Below are 22,228 nucleotides of genomic sequence, written 5' to 3' on the forward strand. Positions count from 1 at the left end.
CTCTGTGGTCCTCTCAGGAAGCCGCAGGAGCATTACTCACTGAACCAGAGAGAAGATAGAGATGGAGTCTGTCTCCTCCTACATATTTATCCATCTCTTCAACTGTTTTGTTTTGGGCCTATGTTGTGAGTTTAAAGAAAATACTGGGAATCCCCATGATGCAGTAACTCACAATGTGCACTGTGATAACTATGATTTCTATTTACTGCGCATCTCAACGGACTGCCACTGGAGGACTGGAAGCATTGCCCTGTGGCTGGAGATCTTCAGAGAAAATGCAAAGGCCAGCTAAGTGTCACATCTCCTATCTCATGCTGTCATCGCTGGAAAAAGAGATGACACGCAGGAGATGGATTGGGATGTCTTGTCCTCATCCACCCCCCACCAGTAACTTCACTTCTTATCTGACACAAGTGGGAAGAAGGTCAAAAGTCAAAGTCAAACAAAACAAAGACAAAGACAGAGAAAAAAAGATGAACCACAAGTTGCTTATATAGGGTGTGAACGGTCTGAACACACAATAGGTAATGACGCACACAGAGTGACACAAAGATCACATTCTGATAAAAAAATTTTAAGATGATTTATCTATATTCAACACTGTCATTAAAGCTTTGGGAATATAAACGTGATATTCTGGCCAATTAAAAACACTGTATTGAAAATTAAAGAGAGGGAGAGAGAGAGAGAGAGAGAGAGAGAGAGAGAGAGAGAGAGAGAGAGAGAGAGAGAGAGAGAAATCAAGTCATACACACGCACAGAGAGAAGGGGAGGGAGGGAGGGAGGCGAGGAAGTACTTAGAGAGGAGACGCATCATCTGTGCAGTGGTGAAAGCAACATCTCTTGGTTTGCAGTCCGACCGCTCAGCAAACAGCATTTCCGATTTGTCTCTGAAACTGTTGCTCTGTAACGCGGCGATGTGGATTTACAAGATTATTTTCGCACTCTTCGTTATTTCTTGTTCTGGTAAGTTTGGCGAAAACTATTTACAACTGCTTGGTTTCGCTCCCTGCCGTGTGCCACCGGGCTGGAGCTGGTGTGTCTCTTACTACAAGGCACTAGGGTTTGCGCTCCGTGCAAAACAGACTGTCAAACACGAGTTAAGAGTGGCTTTACTGATCTGACTGTATAAGCTCCTGTTGCATGCAATAATCTGCCAATATTCCTATAGGCTACATAATTAGCCATACCACTGTAAAGTTTACTTATTGTGATAGCATATTTGCATCCTCTTATAAAATATTAAGTTTTCGCAGGTGATTGGAACAAGACTAATGTAAGTGCTTCTTAGCGTGAGAGCGCATGAGAATATTTCTTTAGTTGGCCACCTCTACAATGTAAAACGATGCATTTTTGATAAGAACCATTACTGAGGATCTAGCAGGCGTTCTTTCATCTGAACTCTTGCTGTAGTATCGTTGCAACGTCTCCGTGCCAGAGCGCATTACAGCGCACAGGGACGCATTAACACGTAAAGGCTATCTGATCACGAGATAAATAAATTCTATGATAAAGTGATTAGATATGACCGACAGTCGCCCAGAATGATCCCATATTAAAATCAAATTAGTGATTCAGTCATCCCAGAGTCCTAACAGAGTGGGATTTCGCGGCTCATTGCTCCTAGGCACTCAGGCAGAGAGAAACTGCCTGGCCGGAGGACCCAAGTTGAGGATCGGACAATGATGCCTCTGGTATTCTGCGATCCTCAGGTTGCTCACTGCATCAGCAAACACCAAAGTGATGATTATTAAACCCCAGCTCGATGATCTGTCTGTTGTTAATATGATAGTTCCAGGAGCTTTACACACACATTTCCAACAGAAACACCGTGTGTCTGTCATGAAAGCTCTTGAATTTAGACCGAGGCAGAGAGTTGGAATAGGTAGGGAGATGAGGAGGCATGAGTTTTCTCTCTAACTAGCTCTGATTTTGCAGAGGTATAGAGGACCTGCCAACAACAGAGGCAACATACAGACACTGTGCTGATTCCCCCCGCTGTGTGTGCGTGTGTGCGTGTGTGTGTGTGTGTGTGTGTGTCAGCCTTGGTTTCTTTGGAGGCAGTGATAAATGACTGTGCATCCTATTAGGTACTGTAGATTAATAACAGTTAAAGTAGACTAATTCACACATTGTAATGCTGTTGCCCAGGTGTTCTCAGTCAAGCTGGGCTCATTAGCAGATTATCCACCTCTTAGACCACAAAGAAGGACAGTGTGTTCATGTGCCTGTTTGTTAATGAAATTATGAATATTGTAGACAGTAATATTAATAATGATAATAATAGTAAACCTTTCATAGCACCTTACAAGTGATAAAATGTGTCTTACATTAAAGGAAAATAGTGTAGATATTGGGTAAAATACAATAAAATAAAACACACAGTAAGCAGACTTACCTGTTGTAATGAAGATAGTATACATAATTATCATCAGAGTCATAGGTCTTATGGCAGAGTATTATTAGACACCACAACATCTCAGGTTGGGTCCTTACAACAGCTTGTGTCCTGCTTAAAGAAGCCTTAAACATGACAAACCACAAATCATCAGCTAAATATCTGAAATGTTAAATAAATATTAATAATAAATATATGTGATTGTATCAGAGGGCAGAAGAAATGCGCTCCAGGACTACCAGAAGACTGATGGTGTACGACTGGTTGTCGTGTCTCCGGACTCTTCCCACCTGACTAAAAGCAGGAAGCTCAGTGTGGCCAAGTGTGCCAAAGCCTGCAGCCGCAACAAAAGAGTCCCCTTTACCTGCAGGTAAGTCTGCTCTTGATGGGATTTACCTTTCAGATGTAACTCTTCGACAATATGGATACCTGTCCTTACACAGAGTGTGAAGTTGTGGTTCCTCAAGTTTTGTAATCTTCAATTATGGTTTACACAGGTATTGTTGCCTTTCTGGTTTAGCAGGCCTCTTAGCTGCTTTGCATAGTCATGTAACAACTGTGTTAAATGCCCTGGGACGCCCATTGCTGCAAGAAGAAAAGAAAAGTGATCATTATGTACTTCAATCTTCCCCCTTTCTCTCTGCCTTCTTTCCTTTCCTCCTTATTCTCTAGAGCATTCCTCTATGATCATAAAAACAGGAAATGCCAGTGGCTGTCATTCGACAAGAACTCACCAGGAACTCAGATGCAACAGGACTTCAACTACCAACTCTATCAAAAGAAAGGTGCCCTCGACTGTTCTACCTTTTCTCTCTACCAGCTGATACTAAAGTGGTGTCTCTTCTTGTCACCATCACTCCATCAGAAAAAAGAAACTTCTCTACATTGTCTCATTTCCAATCAGCAACATTACTTCAGTGCAGTCTTGTTGTAACAGAATATGTAGGAGAACTTTATGACTTTATAAATACCCATTTTTAGAGGGATTTTAGCTTTTTTTAATGATGGCATCCCTCAAGAGGAAGACGAGGAAGGGCAAGGACCAATGTCGTGTTTATTGTGTCGCAGCATATTATGGTTCATTTTCTGTCATTAAGCAGTGTTTGTGTAAACGATGGAAACCCTTTCACCCCCACCAACCCCCCCGACTTGACTCTGACTGCCCACAACAGAAAACATGCAAGCTGTGTAGCCTATTTTACTGGATCCAAATGTTTTGCACAAGATTGGGAAAACAGATTCGGCTTTTGGCATTGTCATGTCCTTGTTGAGCTCAGCATTATGACTGAACATCTCCTTCTGTCTGTTTTCTTCATCATCCATACTGGCTCTGTATACACAACACTGCGCTCAAGTTGTTGGCTCACCTAGCTACTCTTTTTTTTTTTTTTTTTTTTTTTTTTTTTCACTGTTTCCTCATCCTCTTTCTTTTTGTCCCTCTTTCAGACTATGTCAGAGAGTGCATTGTGGGTACAGGTCAGAGCTACAGGGGGCGGAGGTCGGTGACAGTGAGCGGGATCCTGTGCCAGGCCTGGGCCTCTCCTATTCCTCATGAGCACAAGTAAGTGCTTTTCACCACAATGTCAAACAAAATTGTGTTAAAGCTGCTCCTTACTGTTAGTGTTGGCCTGTTAGTGATGCAATTAGCTAGTAGCTAGAGGCTACTCTGTATGTGTGAGTCTGTGTATATAAGTGTGATATATTAGGGGTTGATTAGCCTCCTGGGAGCAGCTATTTATCATAACTGACCTTATTGTAACGCCTTACAGAGTCACACATCATTTCCTGTTGTGACTCTACTGTTTATCTAGGTGTGTGCGCGCATCTGTCTTTGTATGTGTGTGTTTTAGTGGGATTAGGATCATATCTAATATGCGGCTTTTGGTTAAGCTCTAGGTACATCCCCCTGCTAAATTCCCAGATAAAGCACATTTTTTCAATATGCAGACATACTTTCTCATACAGCATAGCTCCCAATGGAGAAAAAAAGCCAATTAAGTGGAGTTTAAAAACAAAAGATGCTAGTAAAGCAGTGTTTCTCTATAGGATTATGAAAGTTAAATTAGCTGCTGTCAGTAATCGCCTGGTAAGCAGCAAGATAACTGCATCTGTCCTTTACTAAAATGTCTACCATAATAATAAAGCATTTGGTTTCATATTCAGTCTATTGTAGATAAAGTTTATCTTAGGTGAAAAAATATCACCATTGTGGTTTCTAAACATGACAATATGACACAAATGACTCCACCAGCAATAGGAAAACACATGATATGGTGTCTAATTACAAGGGATTCAAATCTTTTCCTTTGAAAAAAAGTTGCATTATCTTTTCTAAACATCTTTGCTAAGATAAAATAAGGACTCAGTGCTAAGCACCTTAGTCCTCACTGAAGAGGACTAAGGTGACCATACCAGTAGAATGACAAAGTTTATCATGTGTCAGATATTAATAACCATCATAGAACCTTATACATGGCACATACACCTCATCTTAGATCTTTATTATCTTTAAACCTCATGCTACCCCCTTCCATCTCCATTCCCGTCTACTCAGAAGTATAAAATGACTTTGATAGGCTTTGTAGTGAGTTGTCGCTGCAGCAGACCCATCAAAGAGGGCAGTGTACGTTTGTACCTCCAGTGAACCTGCTTTATCAGACTGCTATTAATGTCTCTGTAGATCAGGTAATTAAACCCAGGCGCTTTGTATGTTTTATCAGTCAGCTTACAGGCAAGGGGAACTCTAGCACACACACACACACATACACACACACACACAGACACACGCAAGGACAAATTGCATTTTTATCAGTGAAAGGTTTCTCCTCTTTTTTGATTGCCCAGCAAAGGCCTTCTCATTTCTGTACCTGTCATTACCCACCGCAATGAAAGTCCACTTCAGAACTTTATCTTTTCATCATCATGTGGAAAAACACAGCTTGACTCAAAGACTACACTATTGTCCATCACCACAACTTGAGACCACAGCCATGTGCGTGCCTGATGTAGAAGATATGAGTCATTTGTCAACGTGTTTACACTAAATTCAGAGCTGGCCTCATGGAAAACTAACATTGCTTCTGCATATTCTTTTTAAAATGGTGTCCTCTCCTATAGTTAAACATTATGTCATCGACAGTTCAATCCTTCAGAGTCTCCATTAATTACTTTTCATTTGATCATTTTCATTGGTCATGTACAAAGTTAGATTTCAGCCTTCAGAGTGAAGCAGCAGCTCTCTCATAAATGATTAAAAGATTTGTCATTCTGCTAGTGATTAAAAAAAGACAACAGAGACTGTGGCCTTGGTTGTTTTTCTAAAAGAAGTTGCCCTGCATGGCAGCTGAAATATTTGGCAACTGGTCTTTGTACATGTGTCTGTTTGTGTAACTGCTGCTCTGCTTCTGACAGATTCATGTCTAAGAGGTTCAGGAAGAAGGACTTAAGGGAAAACTACTGTCGCAACCCAGACAACTCCACCGTCGGACCGTGGTGCTTTACCACTGACCCCCGGCCACACCTCAGACACCAGGAGTGTGGCATACCGCAGTGTTCACAGGGTAGGCTACACACACAGACACACACCAACTATGTCTTTATGTATCTGAGCTGACATTAATCTTAAAATAATGCCCACTCCACATTGCAAATTGCCTCACCAATTGAAGCTTGATAGTCTGAAATGAGGTGCAGCAAATTAGGCAATCACATAGTGACTTGGACTAAGCAACGCTGTGATCCACTCTACATCTGTGTGTGTGTGTATAAGTGAGGGTGTACAGGTTTTCTTTATTTGCTGAGGCCAGCTGCAGCCACTTCCAGGTGTGTGGTTCAGTTTATGCTGTCATCTCTCATTCTATCAAATTCAGCTTTTGCAGATGGTTTGAACCTAAAGAGGCTGGTGTTGGAATGTTAGAGGAGATTAATGTCCGCTCCTATAGATAAACTGTAAGCTATTTTATCTAACCCTGTGGCGCACATACAGGGAAACCATTGAGTTGGAGTAATGGGTCTGTATGAATAAAACTTTGATATTTATCCGGTTGTGATGAGAGAAAAGTACTTTCCCACTGGTGTCTCAGCCTCTATGTTACATCACACAATATTACTGTCAAGCACTGATGTCTCCCTGAAGAAAGGGATGATAATGACCTCTGTTATCTAATCCCAGGAGATTCATGCTGTCAGAGGGGTTGTTTCCTCTGCATGTATGACACTGGCTCATGTTAATGAGGAACCAGGCTGTGGTTCGATAAGACAGGATGGGAATCCGTCTTGCTCTCCAGCTCACATATGGTGTCCCACTGGGTTATCACAAGTTGTACAACAGAGATAATGACTTTTTATTTTGATAAAAAAAGCCGGCACTCATTCAGAAGAAAATGACTGGAGGGCTTTCTCCAGAAATCAGTTGGTTCTAATAGGAAACATACACACAGACACACAAACATGGCGTGCGCAAGCACACATACACATGCAGCTAGTGGTATAAAATGTGCTCTGTCATGACAGCAGTGCACTGGATAAACATCTGTTTCTAATCTGCATGCTCTCTGTTGTTTACACTAGACAGTGTGTACTACTCACCATGCAACAAATGGTGCCTTCTTGACATCAAAGAGATCCCCTCCTTCATTAGTCTCACACATAATATATACCTCGATACATTAAGTATGTGTGTCTATAATTTCAGAACTTAATTAAAATCTATGAAGGATTTATGAAGGATTTTATAGCAAAATGTTGCATAACCATTTAGAGGCAGAAAATCAATCATTACATTACATGATCCACTTTGTTCAAGTTCTTTTGTTTTGGCAAACCATGGCTATACTTATAAAAGTATCATGATTTATTTTCATTTTGCTCTCTCAATCATTCGGTTTCAGAGGTTTTTCATTGGGAGTGTCTAATAGTGAAAGTCAAGCCCTTATGTTGCAATATGTCACTGATACAACAAGGAGAGGACACCTACTGACTTTTGTGCAAAACCTTCTGTTGATAATATGATTGTGTTTCTCTAAATTGTTTTCTCTCTGTTTTGTGCATGTGTGTGTCATTGCTGGATAGTTGAGTGTATGAATTGTAATGGGGAAGATTACAGAGGACCAATGGACCACACAGAGAGTGGAAGGGAATGCCAGCGCTGGGATCTGGATGAACCACACAAACACCTGTACCATCCTAAGAGGTAACACACATACACACACACACATAATCATGCACGTACACATGCATCTGCATCACACTAACTTGTGCATGCTCAATTACACTTCAGCCCACACACATGGATATACGTAAAGTTATAGCAAAAAGTATGAGAATGATTTATGTGATGATATTTTCATACAATAATTTCATGTGCTTGTGGTGCACTAACTCTGGAGATGAAGTGATTTGGAGTCAGCCAGTATGCCTTTCCCTGAAGGAATGTTATCAGAATGTTGTGCGTAATTGTGTGTTTTTAGCAGTAACTTGCTGGGAAAACTCTTCATTCTGACTTAATTGGCCAAAATTCCTTTAAGCTCTCAGTAGATTATAAAGCAGACTCTTGTCCAGCCGTGAGATAGGCTTACACCTATTTTAGGGAGGCCATATATTTTACTCTGTATTAGTATTCCTTACATGATCTTTGTTAGTGTATGTGTGTGTGTGTGCACATGTTGGCTGTGTGCGTCTGTGTATCAAGTGAGTGTTCCAGTTAGTCAGATGGCAGGTGGTCTGGATTAGTTTGGACTCGTTAACACATCCTTAATCATCCCAGTGTTTGTGTAAACGAGGTCCCAGACTGCTCATAGCGCTAATGTAATGAGAGGGTCCCACAACCTTATACTGCACGCCTGGAGGCTGGAGGCCTGGAGGGATGTGAGACTTTGGGATGACTTAGTATAGAACACCTGTAGTGGTGCAGCCTATTATCTTCCTCACTCCCCTGAGCTCTGAACAGATGCACCATTCCACTCATTAATACTTTGGTTGCGTGCAACGGTGAATTGTTTATCCACTTATACTCTTTTCTCATAAGGAAGAAAATGGAAATATTATTCTCTTTCCAGATACCTCTGGGCTTAAAGAATGATGTGACAATTGTGTTTTGTGCCACTTTTGCTAAACCTCAAGTCAGAGAGATATCCCATCACAATACGTGTGAGATAAAAGTGTGCAAAGCTTTTCGCTCTTATACGTTTTGTTTATATTCCCAGTATGTCATAATGTATGTTTGTATTAGGTATCCTGACAAGGGCCTGGATGATAACTACTGTCGGAACCCAGACGGACGCCACAGACCCTGGTGCTTTACCATGGACCCAAACACACCCTGGGAGTACTGTAACATCAAAGTTTGTGGTAAGCATGCATGAATGTTTGTTTATGTGTGTGTGTGTGTGTGTGGTTGAATGCATTACCATTTGTCGTGCATGTTAAGTGGAAATCTATGCATGTCTGTACATGAAGTGTGACTGACTGCACCAGAATTTACAACTTCCTGCATCTTATGTTTTGCCACTCCTCTCTGTCTCATTGGCTGACATTATGGAATACACACACACACACACACACACACACACACACACACACACACACACACACACGCCCAGCTCCCCTCTTAAGCTTGGCACTCTGTTATGTCTTCTCTAATAGCCAGCATGTTTATTTTTCCCCTGCACTACTGGCCTGCTGTTTATTGTTCTATGCCAGCTCTTACGTGTGGTGGTCAAACTGTCGAGAGCTCGGTTACTGGTCCACATTAACCTCTTGTTACACATACAGACACAACACCAGGGTCATACACACTACAAGCAGATCGCTTACATTACACCTCATACCAAGAATAAATAGTGATGTGTAAGAGCTAGGTGTATGTGTTGTCTCATTTAGCTGCGTGTTTTGTGTGTCTACACACTTGTAGTAAATGAGCAGATACTTTATGCTCTTAAATGACCCTGTAATCAGTGATGAGTCACTGAGACAGCCACTGTGGTCCTCGAGAACATAAAACAGAGAGTTTCTTTCTCCTGGGTCCGCGACTGGCCTGTTTGCCTGCTAGAATCATCAGCAGTCCTGGCACCATGTTTACTAGATGGCACTCCTCCATGTGGACCCAGTGATTCACTGTCCCCCCCCCCTGCTTTTTTCCCTCTAAATTTGTCTCCCACCCCCTGCACTCTCTGTCTCTCTCTCTCTCTGTCTCTCACTCTCTTTCTCTGATACGGGACTTTGTTGGGAACAGACCAAGTTTACGACCCAGTTAGTCTTAATCAAAACAAGGCAGAGAGGAGCGAGCAAGAACCAGAGACAAAGTGTTCTTTTGTCAATGCCTGCTCTTTTGTTTACTGTCACAACCAGTGCATATCTATTTTTAGACATATTGCATGGGCAGAAAATGTCTGATTCAGAATTTTCAGCTTTACACATTGTTGCATACAACCATACATTATGTTCAGGCTAATGAACTTGTGTAACTTATATGGAATGAGCAGCCTTTCCCTACAGAAAATTGGAGCAGATAAGATTTCCTGCCTTGTTTTTTCCAATTTCTGCTGTATTAGCCTCATTATACTGTGGGTCTGCTAAACTCGTAGAGGAAGCTGTTCTGTTTAAAGCAGGTGGCCAAGAGAGTGAGGAATATTTCCCCAATGCTAAGTAATTTACTATTCAATATTGTTTACATTTATTATTTATTTATTTATATTTATATATGCACTGCAACAGCTTGATAATATTCAAATAAAAAGGGAATTATCAGAGTTTTAGTTACTCTTTCTTAATACCTTAACACTTGAAGGTGGCACTACACCACTAACACCACAACACTAGCATTGTTGGGCAGATTAATTTGGGCATAGCTACTGTAGTGATCAGACCAAGTTACCAGTTTTGACAATTAGGAGATAAAATCATGCATTATGTAATTTCTACACCTGGAAACGGGACCTCAACATCACATACATGAGCAGGAGAAATAATAATAGAAACCAATCCACAATCCAAACATCAGGAAAATGGAAAAATAGCACGGTGTGATGTGAGTGTCAGACTATTGTTTATAATCCACTTCATCAAGATTTTTAGTACAGTGCCACAGTTCATCTAAAGTTTGCCTCGCTCTTACAAAGTTCTCACATCTCACACTCACCCTTTCTCTCCATCCACCATTGCAATCAGATATGGCTTTTATCCATTTCTTTGCTTTTTCCATGCAAATTGCAGCTCAAATTAGCAAGCCAAACTGTTTTTGATGGATATCCCTTTTTATTTTGGTACTAATTAGTGCGGTTTCTTATACTGACACATGACTATGATTGTAGGCTACCTGTTTTTTAGTCTTTTGTCCTCTGCGTTTACTCAGATGTTTTTTTATTCTAACAATGAAGACTAAAAGATCTTTGTATGTTGAAGGAAATAAGTCACTGAGTATGGGGATTTCAGTCATCTTAAACACCTATTCCCTGCTTAAGGTTTTCTCAGTAGTATTAATGCTGTACTTTGCTTTCACAGAAACACCTCCTAATCAAAATGTGGTGGAAACAACCGAGTGCTACCAGGGCAGAGGAGAAGGTTATAGGGGGACAGTAGATGTGACGCCCACTGGACTCACCTGCCAACGCTGGGACTCTCAGTATCCCCATAACCACACATTCATACCTCAAGCCTACCCCTGCAAGTGAGTCAGACACTCACATAAGACAGCCATCCACTCACTCACCCACCTGCACGCACTCATATCTGTGCAGATTACAGGATAAGTTTATCTGTGTTTTCCAGGGACCTGAGAGAGAACTACTGTCGGAATCCAGATGGCCAAGAATTCCCCTGGTGCTTTACTACAGACCCAAGAGTCCGCACAATGTTCTGCACCAACATCCCTCAGTGTGGCACCCAAAACAAGCCTGTCAGTGGTGAGAGACTTAACAGTTTTATTTGACACTCAAAACAGCAAGGGAAGAGCTGCTTTTCTCTACTTTTGCGAAAGAGAAATATCCTGCATTTTAAAAATTTTGTAGACCATGGAGTTCACACGAGACCCTGCAACCACATATACTGGTTTGTAACTATGTTTTCTCCGTCCCTGCGGAGAACTGTAGCTCTATAGAATTGTGGGAAGGACTGACCACCATGCCTAACATAAACGAACTCTGACAGCAGCTCAGGATTGCCAGGTCTCACTGGACAGTGAAAGATGGAGTGGAAGGATTAGTGCTGGATGGGATTCTTTCTGGGGTAGCAAGAGATTTGGAAGTAAAAAATGTAGATCTATGACTGAGTACACAAATCCAAATTTCCCAAGGGATCTTGGGGATATTTCTTTAAGATATGTGGCCTTGCATTGGGATTATAAACCTCTTTCTGAGGTTGTATTGTGGTTTACCCTCGAGGGTTGAAAACGCTTTCTATAGAAAAGAGGTGCAGGGTAACAGACAGCTTCAAAAACTTATTTATGACCAATGTTTTTTCTAAGGCACCATCGTGGATGACTTCTTTGTGTTCCCAGCCCTGCACATTCTAGATCCAGTGACAACCATGATAGCTCAGAAACTAAGGGTTGATTTCATTTTTCATCTTATAATTTACCAGTCCTCAGTCTTTACATTTACAGACTTTTGTTGTGGTCATGCAGTTTTATAGAAGCATAGCCATGTTGTGTACTGTCTGTTGTTTAAAGTCTGAAAGAAAGAATGCATGTATCATTGTATTTCCTCTGTTTTCCTTAAATTCAGACTGCTATGAAAGCTTTGGAGAGAATTACCATGGGGAGCAGTCAAGGACTAGATCAAACCTGCCCTGTGCTCCCTGGAGGGACCACAGCAACAGGTCAGCCCACTGGATCCCTGCTACTTTCTAACCTAATAACTTTCCCAAACTCCACTATGATGTACAAAACAGAACTGCACCATCAATAACTGCAGACAAGCGCCTCAGCTTAAAATAGAGATCAAGATGTCACACAGTTCTTGTACATGTGACCCCTCCAGTCTAACAGTATCTCAAACTGTAGAGGTTTTTTAGACCTTAATGGGATCAAAGCAAACCATTGATAGTGAGTAGAAAACATGCTAATTTTATGGGTGTCAATGGGGAAAAGATCGCTTGAGAGATTAGTTCTTTGAGAGATTTGCATCACTGAGAGTGTGTCTGCGTTTTTGAGAACCATGTGTGCAAACCTGAGACGTGGTGGTTAGAATTGGGAGAGGCCCTATTATTGACCTCAAGTTAAGTCTTATTGTTGTTAGCGGATAAAGTCAGGCCTTGTGTTTCTCATAGGAGAAACGGCTCCTGCGGGTGCCGTGACTAGCCTCTCCAGAACTCCTAATGGCCAGAGAAGTGTTTCCCTGAAGATGACCTAACTCAGCAAGAATGACTCCCAGTGATAACTTGACTGGGGGATATACACTTCACTCCTCACCTCTGACCCCAAATCCCTCCTTTGTAGGAACACTTCAAAGCCAATCAGTTCCACTGCTCAGCTCCCGCCCAAGGGTCAGAGGTCAGGGTTAGGGAGTCATGGAGAGAGTTGGCTGTTATGCTAGCTGCTAGAAATACAACACATACAAACGCAACTCTGGATTACTGTGATTTGGTACCCAGCATCCCCTCTCCTGTGTCTCCCTTTTCTATTACAATTCTCTACCTTATCGGTGGAGGAATTCAGTGTGGGAAGGAATTCAGTTTGTGGTTTTAAAATCCTTACGAGAATACCCTCATGTGTGGGATATGTCTGCATGAGCATGTATTAGATATGTGAGTGTAGGTGGGTGCATAGTGTCTCAGTGAGTAATTCCTCTGCAGATCACCTCCTTATCTTGTCCTGAGGGAGAGAGCCTACACAGCTGCGTAGTTTGACTGTCCAGATCCTATCTGGCTAAATTTGTTTAGCTTTTACTAATAGTTATAAATCATTGGGAAATCTTTTTTACTCTCATCAACAGCAGAATTATCTGCTTAGGTGAAAAAAAGTCTTTTTGTTTTGAAATTGTCTATGGGGCTCACAGAATGTTGATGAAAGATTAGTTATTGGATCTTTTGTCTTTGTATGTTTGTCCAGCGGCGAGAGGGGAATGCTGATGGCTGGCCTGGAAGGAAACTACTGCAGAAACCCTGATAAAGACAAACATGGCCCATGGTGTTACACCAACAATTCTGCAATACCCTGGGACTACTGCAGTGTAAAGCCATGTGAGTGCACGGGTGTGTGTACGTGCAGTACCTTCACAGACAACCCACATATAGACACACAGTTAAGGGAAAACAATGTGTGAGACAGTATGAAATTGAACGTTTGCCATATTTTGGATCTAAGACATGAGAGCAACTGTAGATTTGTTTGTACTCTGTCTGGTTGTCTCTCTCGCTCTCTCTCTCTCTGTCTCTCTCTCACACACACACACACGTACACACACACGTACACACCCAGACAGACACACTATTGGCAGAGTGTAGATCTGTCTACACTTTCAGGTCAGTGTGTGTCAGAGGAGATTCACAACTCATCAGGGAGACAGGGGAGGGCGCTTTCTAACTATTCCCACATGGACTGAGAGCCAGAGGCATCATGGCTGTGTGTGTGTGTGTGTATGTGTGTGTGTGTGTGTGTGTTTGCCTGTCTTCTATGATGAGTCTGTGTTGGTGGCACTGTATTCATATTAAAATTACATACATAGTCATGTTGCCGCTGGCAAATAAAAAATCATTTTTTTATACAAATCAGCTGCTAAATGAAAATACTTTGTTATGTTTTAGAAATCTGAATGTATTTTGGTATCATTCTTGGAACTCTGCACTAAACTGCATTAACATGCAATGATAATGTAACACTGAGAAAAAGAAAGTCATGCAGACTTTATGTTCAGTGTTGCGGATTACAGAATATAAACAAACCTCAAGAGTCTGCTAATTGATCTACATACTGTACTATAATTAATGGAACTGTAGGGATAGCTTGTATGCCCTCAAAGCCCTCAACATTTGAAGAAATGAATGCAACATGACATGAGAAATACAAGGGCCCTGGTGGTCTTGACTGTATGGCCACCATGAAATTTACACCCATGTAAAGTCTCCTCTTATCTTGTATCAGCTTATACTCCCTGATTCCTTGTTTGTCTCCTCTCCTCTCTGCAGGTGATGCTTCGCAGAACACTATTCCACTGGGTGAGTGTTTTTGTCAGCTCGTCTGTCTGTCTATGTGGCTAAGTGGCTTGTGGGCTCAAATTAGGGTCAAATGTATTGTAGCTGTGTATCACCATATCTGAATGTGTGAAAACATTTTGTATGAATACATTCAAATGTGTGAATGTGTAAAAACATTTTGATCAAATTAATACAAATGTTGGAATGTGTGAAAAATATCTGAACAAATAGATTTAATTTTTGAATCCGTAAGGAGATCTGTAACTGTGAATGACATTTTGCAAACAAATGGAAAAAAATTGCACAAAGGTTTGCAGCTACACATCAGGTTTGCAGTTACACATCTACAGCATCTGTTTGTGGGTTAAAAAAGTTCACTCAGAACTCAGTTGTATGTGTGGATCCCTAGTTTACAGTTACAAATCAAATCTACAACTACAAATCAAACCTACGAGTTCAAGCACTACTACTACTACTTTGTACCACATTTGACGCTTCCTCCTGAATAGCCAATGGGGATGCTCAGATTAACATATCATTTGACTATCCAATCAGGAATATCATTTTAGGGATGCATGATATTGGATTTTTTGCCGATATCTGACAGACAGGATTAATGTGTAGGTCTACACTCCGGAGCAGAAATTGGCGTCAATGCACCTATTATGCTGGTTGCCAACCACCATTACAAGCCAAAAAGAAGAAGTTTTTTTTTTTCAAACAGGGTGGTACATCCTGTCAGCCAAGGTGTTTCCTATCTTTGCAGCTGAACGTAGCAGCTCCTCCGCGGATTTTTTCACCCTGACGGTCATGGTGCTTCACTCAAGCTGCTTCTTAAACCTGAGCCGCAGCATGGCCGGAAGGGGAGCACAGCCAGCTAGCCTCTGCTAGCCTCCCAGCTAGCGTTAGCCCCGGCTCTCTGTGTGGATCCAAACAGAGCACTGAGCCCCAGTTTGTTATTCAGGTTAAAGTGGGAAGAAGCAGCGGGTCTGACGGGCAGCTTGGTGAAGTGAGGCCTGCAGAAGAAGTACCAGGACTGTCAGGGTGAAACAGTCCGTGGAGGAAAGGACAGTCAGGTGGCAGAGGAGAGGGCAACAAATCAGCCTCTCATAATCTGCATAAATGGCCGATGCTGATATTTCATTTTAGAGCTTTGCCATGATGTGCAGATAATATCGTGCATCCCTATATCATTTCACTATCTAATCACGGAGCCAGGGAGGCGAGCCTTTCTAGCAGATTTTTCCTGCAGTCTGCCAAGGGGTAGATCACTAGTGATGTGCAAAGCAGTTCTTTTCAGTGTACTAAATCATTAGAATCAGTTCATTTAAAAAAAAAAAAAAAATTGTTCACCAAATCATTCAGTGCTTGACCAGAGCTCGAACTGCATAGCCTCACTCACTGAGGTGACACATGGCCGAACAATGTATATTCCTCATGATCCCCTTCACTAGCGGAATTAACGGTTAAGCTAATGCCAGAGCTAACAGTTAACATCCACTCTAGAAAAGCGTCCCCTAAACCTATATTGTATGGTACTGTATTTTGAGAAGCAGCTTGTAACTCTGGTTTGAAAAGCGACACACACAGACAAAGTTTGTGCAAATTAGAATCTATGGCCTCGACCATGGATCTGAACTATCAGTAGCCTAACTGTGCCGTATATTGATGAATCCATTGCACTGTCTGTGGTGTTCATGGATACAACTGAGTTCTGAGTGAACTTTTTTCACCCACAAACAGACAGATGTGTAACTGCAGACCTTTCTTATAACTGCAAACACATTGGAAATTATTTGTGCAAATGTTTTTCATTTGTCTACAAAATGTCATGCACAGCTACAGATCTCCTTACGGATTCAAAAATGAAATCTATCAGTTTGGATATTTTTTACTGATTCAGACATGTGAATGTATTCATACAAAATGTTTTCACACATTCGGATATGGTGATACACAGCTACAATATATTTAACCCTAATTTGAGCCCAGCTATTGATCTATATTTGATAGCATCCAAGCAGTGGTGTTTTCAGAACTTGACAGAGTCCTTTTTATGTGCAGTTATTATGATATCATGGTGGCATCTGTTTCTGTGTATGTTTGTGTATACAGTGTATGTGTACGTGTTGGTCTGTCTGTGTGACTCGTTCTTCTGCATATAATAACTTGGGAACAAGAGATAACCCCTCACATACCCATGTGTTTTATGAACATAGTCAATAATTATCTTAATTAATGGCCTCATCAGCATAACTGGTTGTGTTTATATACAATGATTATTATGTTGGATCATTAGGCAGCTTAAGTGCCTCTTTTATTGCTAACGTGCAAACAATATGTCACCATTAAGTATGTTTGCATTTGTGAAAGCTCATTTATATCTTAAATAAGATTTAAATGTAGATTACATGTTATAGAGAAACATTTGATTTAAATGTATATTATATGTTATAGAGAAATATTACAATGTTTGGCTAGGTGTGTTGACGTGTCCTTGACGTGTGTATGCTTCTGCTTTTCAAGGCGAGCTGTCCTCTGTGGGATGTTTTGTCCATAAGAGAACCAGGATCGTGGGAGGAGGTCCAGTGAGAATATCAGAAGGCAGCTGGATGGTCAGCATACAGAAAGGGTACGGCAGTGTATTTAATATTCTTCACATTTTCCTCTACCTCTGGAGAAGAACAGTGGGCCATTCTGCCCAGACGGCCCTTGAATACATAAAAAAGAAATCAGTGGTATTTTTTTTCTTCCATTTTTGATTTCAAAGGAGGGTTCAAATGCTGTTTCAGAGGCCTTTCCACTCTGCTCAGAGACACACTTCCACAATATTTAGATGCAGTCTTAATGTCTTACATTTATACCCCATAGACAGCTAAGCCAAAGTAAGGCTAATTGTAAAAGAAACCATGTCCATTGATAAAGCATGGACAGTGCAGTATTGCAATAGTATTTCGTTGCAGTACATGCAATTTTGAGTCATGCAAATTCACAGAATAAATATAGTTACAGATAGTATTTCTAAAATTCTGATTCCCACTCCAAATAATGTAATAAATCAGCTCTTCAAGTCAGAATTTGAAGATATCTGATTTCAGTATGGCTGCATACACTGGCAATCTATACAGCAGTACAATAAAAGCCCTGCAATAACCTTTGTAAAATTTATGGTGCACCATTTTTGCTGAGGGTGTTTCAGAAAGTTCTGATCTAGTTTTCCTCCTCCCATGCATTTTGGGAGCAACTGGAATACTCGTACACTGTATAGCTTTTAACAATAGACAACATTATTTTATGTATTTCACAGCTGTTGATGAATCGGTTTTGTCTATGATGTGTCATGAGTGTTTTATGCTCTCTCCAGGTCTGTGCACTGGTGTGGGGGTTCACTAATACGAGAGGAGTGGGTACTCACTGACAGACAGTGCTTCTCCTCATGGTAACTTAATGTTTACATTACATTTCTTTTGCTTGCCCTGGCATTGTCAAAACATTTTCTAAACATTAATTGTATTGAATGTGTTTGTTCAGTTTGTTCTGCATATTAAAGACTATACCTAACTGACTTTTTTTTTAGCTGCTACTGTCTGTCTTGATCAGTCTGAGCTAGCTGCTCAGTGGAGAGTAATAAATGTGAAATATTTTAACCCCCTCTTGTGCCTTTCCAGTGTTCCAGACCTCAGTGAGTATCAGGTGTGGCTAGGAGTCTCTGATATTCAAGAGGGCGCTTCTGACTGGTCCAAGAGACAGGAAGTCAGCATAGATCATGTGATATGTGGCCCAGAGGGCTCCAGTTTAGCCCTCATAAGACTGTCTAAGTGAGTGAAAATTCTCAAAGATATATTGGCATATATATGTGCGTGCATGTGTGTATGTTTGTGAGATGCTGATCACCATCCATGTTCATTAAATATGTCCAGGCCTGCCCTTCCTGCAGACAATGTCCATACGATTCAGCTGCCTGTGGCTGGGTGCTCCATTCCAGATGGAACAATATGTAAAATGTATGGATGGGGAGAGACCAAAGGTACTGATATTCTATATTTTACATTCACTACAGCAGTTGTTATACATACCTAATTCCAAGGTCTCCCAGGTTTGGGATATATTGTATTTATATAGAGTTTCTCCTGCAGCAGTCCTGTATTATTCTGTATATTTGTTTTAAAATGATATAAGGTGGAGGTGCAAAAGCATATTGTAACACAGTCCTCTCTTAAATAATTGGTTATTGTATACTTTAGGCCATATGTTTCTCAACTTTGGGTCAGTACAGCTTGTTGGGTGGCTTGATATACAGAAGGGATTGGAGAAGATTGATATTTTTAATAAAAATAGAAGTTAAATGTGTGAGGACTTCTGTATAAACCATTTAGACCTCCCTCCATGCTCTTGAAAACAGACATATGCTAAATATGATATAGCACTATATTATATTTATGTTATATTACAAAATCATACACATGCCAAAAACATAGGAGTTCTACAGTGCAATGGTGGCATTTCTATTGTATATGCTACTACAGAACAGAAGCAATAAAGTGCTACCTTTAATTCTTTCAGGCACTGGCCATGATGACGTACTAAAGGCGGTTGATCTGCCCATTGTAAGTAATGAGAGGTGTAGAGACATGCACAGAGGGAGCCTCCACATCACCAACACCAAGATCTGCGCAGGAGGCAAGAGGAATGAGGGAGTGTGTGAGGTAAACTGTTACTTGTGCTCATTCTTTTACTTGTGAGGTGTGTCATTGTTTAAATATGAGGCCATAATAAGTGTTTCAGTGATCAGTCGGTAAGCTCCTCGTAAAATTCAGTCCCTGTTGGTAAACATGAACAGGCCTTTAGACCATGGGATAAAGTAATTATTCCCTGTGTGAATTTTGGGGATATTAGCGCCTTGGTTCAACACAATGCTTTCAAAGCTCAGTTTGATCTAAATCTCAAACAAATGTTCTTTGAATCTATAGGCTTAGTTTTTAGTCCAATGTAAATAGAGCAGCTGGAGACTGTTGCAATAAATTTCATCAGCCATCAAAGCCTTGGTTTTGTGGTTTCTAGCTTTGGAGAGAAGCAGTCCATGTTCACAATTGCTTGTGGTTATGTCTGTCACTAAGAACATAGACATGCATTTTGTTTTCATTTAACCCTGTCTAAAACTTCTCAACCACTGACATATAACAATGTGCTATCTATTTCTTTTTCTGCAGAGGGATTATGGCGGCCCCCTTGTGTGTCAGGATGGTGACAGTAGGGTTATTGTTGGAGTGAGTGTCCACGGCAGAGGCTGCGCTCGGGCCAACCAGCCTGGCATCTTCATCAATGTGCCCTTTTACACACAGTGGATCTACAAGGTCTTCAAGTATTACCCTAACCCGGAGGTTGTCTAGAGACTCAACAGAGAATAAAACACAAACCGGAGGACTAAATCAAACCTACAGCATCCACTTTTGTAACTCCAGCGCACTCAGGACATCTGGTTTCTATGTTGTTCATAGTGACATACATTAGCTCCACAGATCAATAAGAAACTGATCTGAGGATAAGATGAATGGATGAGAAACCACTGTAATGTAAGATTTAAACACATTAACAGATACCACACTGATTCTGAGAGTCATCGATGGTAAGAGGAGTAAAAGTGATATTGTTCAGATCTTGTATAGAAGATTAGCTCCTGAAGCAGCTAATAGCAAAAGATCGAACACAGTAAAAGTTGAATGTTACAGAAACAAACAAGGATGTCTTTGAGTTATGAGCAGACCCAGTTAGACCAGTTTAACAAAAATTTCATCATCCATGATCCGTCTTATGGTAGCAAATCCACCAGAGTGGTATGTGTGCATGTGAATACTCTTGATTCCTGGCATTACTTGAACATTTTGAACACCAAAGTGCAGTGGTTCAGCAGCTCCCTCTGTAGAGTACATCAATGGGCCACTTAGAAAACTATCCAGTGGTAGAGCAATGTTAAGGGCACTTTAACCAAGCTCCATGCATCTCCAGGGCTCAGAGTCAAAGTGGTCCTTACTGTACATAGTATTTTAATGAGTGTATTTGTGACACTCTAACGGTAATTTGGGTCTTATAGATCTATGACATGAGAAAATGAATGTCGCGGTAGGCAGATAAATGATGTACAGGTGTTATCTACGCTTCAGCTTTCAATCTGTCTCATATTGATGTCAGCTGTACGGAAACACCAATATAAACTCCACTTGCAGTATTCAATCTTTATCACAAAGCCACTGTATGTATATATATGAACATGCATATAGGATGTGCATTCTGTGTAGAAAAATTATGTATGGCAGGTAAGTTTTTATAGGATTTGAAGGAAGCAAAAAATGTAACATTCATGTGTACACTCAAACTCTTTCTATACAAAAACCTGTTATTTCCTCACACACAATTTGTCATTGTGTGTGTGTTTGGAGCTGCAACAATTAGTCGATTAATCGATTAATCCATCAACAGAAAATTAATCAGCAACTATTTTGATTATCAATTAAATGTCAGTTTAATTGTTAGTCATTTTTAAGCAAACAATGCCAATAATTTGCTGGTTATAGCTCCTCAAATACAAAGATTTGCTGGTTTTTGTCTGTTTTATATAATTGTAAATGGAATATCTTTGGGTTTTTGACTGTTGGTCGGACAAAACAAGACATTTGAAGACGTCACTTTGGGCTGTTGAAGATTACAACAAGCATTTTTGACTATTATCTGACATTTTATAGACTAAACGGTTAATTGAGAAAATAATGATTAATAGCAGCTCCATGTGTGCGCATCTGTTTTTGTAAGTTTCACTGCAGCAGTGTCTGTATGCAAGAAGAAAACTGCAGAAGGAGAGCATGTGTGTGTATGTGTTTGTGTGTGTGTGTGTTATCCTCTCCCCACACTCAGACTTTGGCAGACCTCCAATTCCCATCCACTCTGGATATTAGCATCACAAAGTCTGTCACTTCAAACTTTGTCATGGAAAAGGAAGGATGGTCTTTGTAACTGCATTGTCTGTAATGGATGCTTCACTGGGATGACTGAATGGCCCTTGAAACAAATTAACACACCTCTTTTACCGGTGTAAATGATCAAGATGGCTTTGTATTATAACTACATTATATTTGTATGAGAATGAGAAAATAGTTGTGTGTGTGTGTATGTGTGTGTTTGTGCGTACACTGAAAGATGCTGCAAGCTGCTATATTCCACAATTTGTACAGTACTGTCTTATGTTTCCGTATAATGTGCATTCACTATAAATTTTGTCATGTTATCCAATATGCTAAATGTAAAACCTTAATTTCAGCAATTATTTGAAATGTTTTTAGATGTCTGTCACTATAATAAATGTTTTTTTAATCTATTATTCTTTTTCATTTCATGTTATAAATGTCACCTTCTTTGAATTTCCTGTTTGAGTGTTCTGAATGCAAATGTGCGGAGTGTCAGCCAGTTTGCTCTTGCTTGCTGTATAATTAAGACAGGGCTGTTATGCTTGCTTACCAGAAGATGGCACCACAGTAGCATAGAGACTGCAAAGATGTTTTGGTAATCTAACTCTCTCTCTCTCTCTCTCTCTCTCTCTCTCTCTCTTTCTCACACACACACACACACACACACACACACACACACACACACACATACTTTTTCCCACATGTACTGTACAGTCACCTTCTCATCCACTTACATGCACAG

General features: G+C 40.6%; 1 protein-coding gene across 1 annotated transcript; it reads left to right on the forward strand.

Moving 5' to 3' along the window:
• The first annotated feature begins 795 nt into the window (after nucleotides 1-795).
• Nucleotides 796-21,862, forward strand: LOC121896717 (hepatocyte growth factor). Its single transcript, XM_042410652.1, has 18 exons — nucleotides 796-966; nucleotides 2,609-2,768; nucleotides 3,071-3,183; nucleotides 3,845-3,959; nucleotides 5,810-5,958; nucleotides 7,469-7,589; nucleotides 8,628-8,746; nucleotides 10,898-11,063; nucleotides 11,165-11,298; nucleotides 12,118-12,211; nucleotides 13,443-13,573; nucleotides 14,519-14,548; nucleotides 17,054-17,159; nucleotides 17,892-17,966; nucleotides 18,196-18,345; nucleotides 18,448-18,554; nucleotides 19,091-19,233; nucleotides 19,738-21,862. The coding sequence occupies exons 1-18, from the start codon at nucleotides 918-920 to the stop codon at nucleotides 19,915-19,917; spliced, it is 2,142 nt and encodes a 713-aa protein (XP_042266586.1). The 5' UTR covers nucleotides 796-917; the 3' UTR covers nucleotides 19,918-21,862.
• The last annotated feature ends 366 nt before the right edge of the window (nucleotides 21,863-22,228 follow it).

The sequence above is a fragment of the Thunnus maccoyii genome, chromosome 5 (genome assembly GCF_910596095.1).
Source record: "Thunnus maccoyii chromosome 5, fThuMac1.1, whole genome shotgun sequence".
Taxonomy (NCBI): domain Eukaryota; kingdom Metazoa; phylum Chordata; class Actinopteri; order Scombriformes; family Scombridae; genus Thunnus; species Thunnus maccoyii.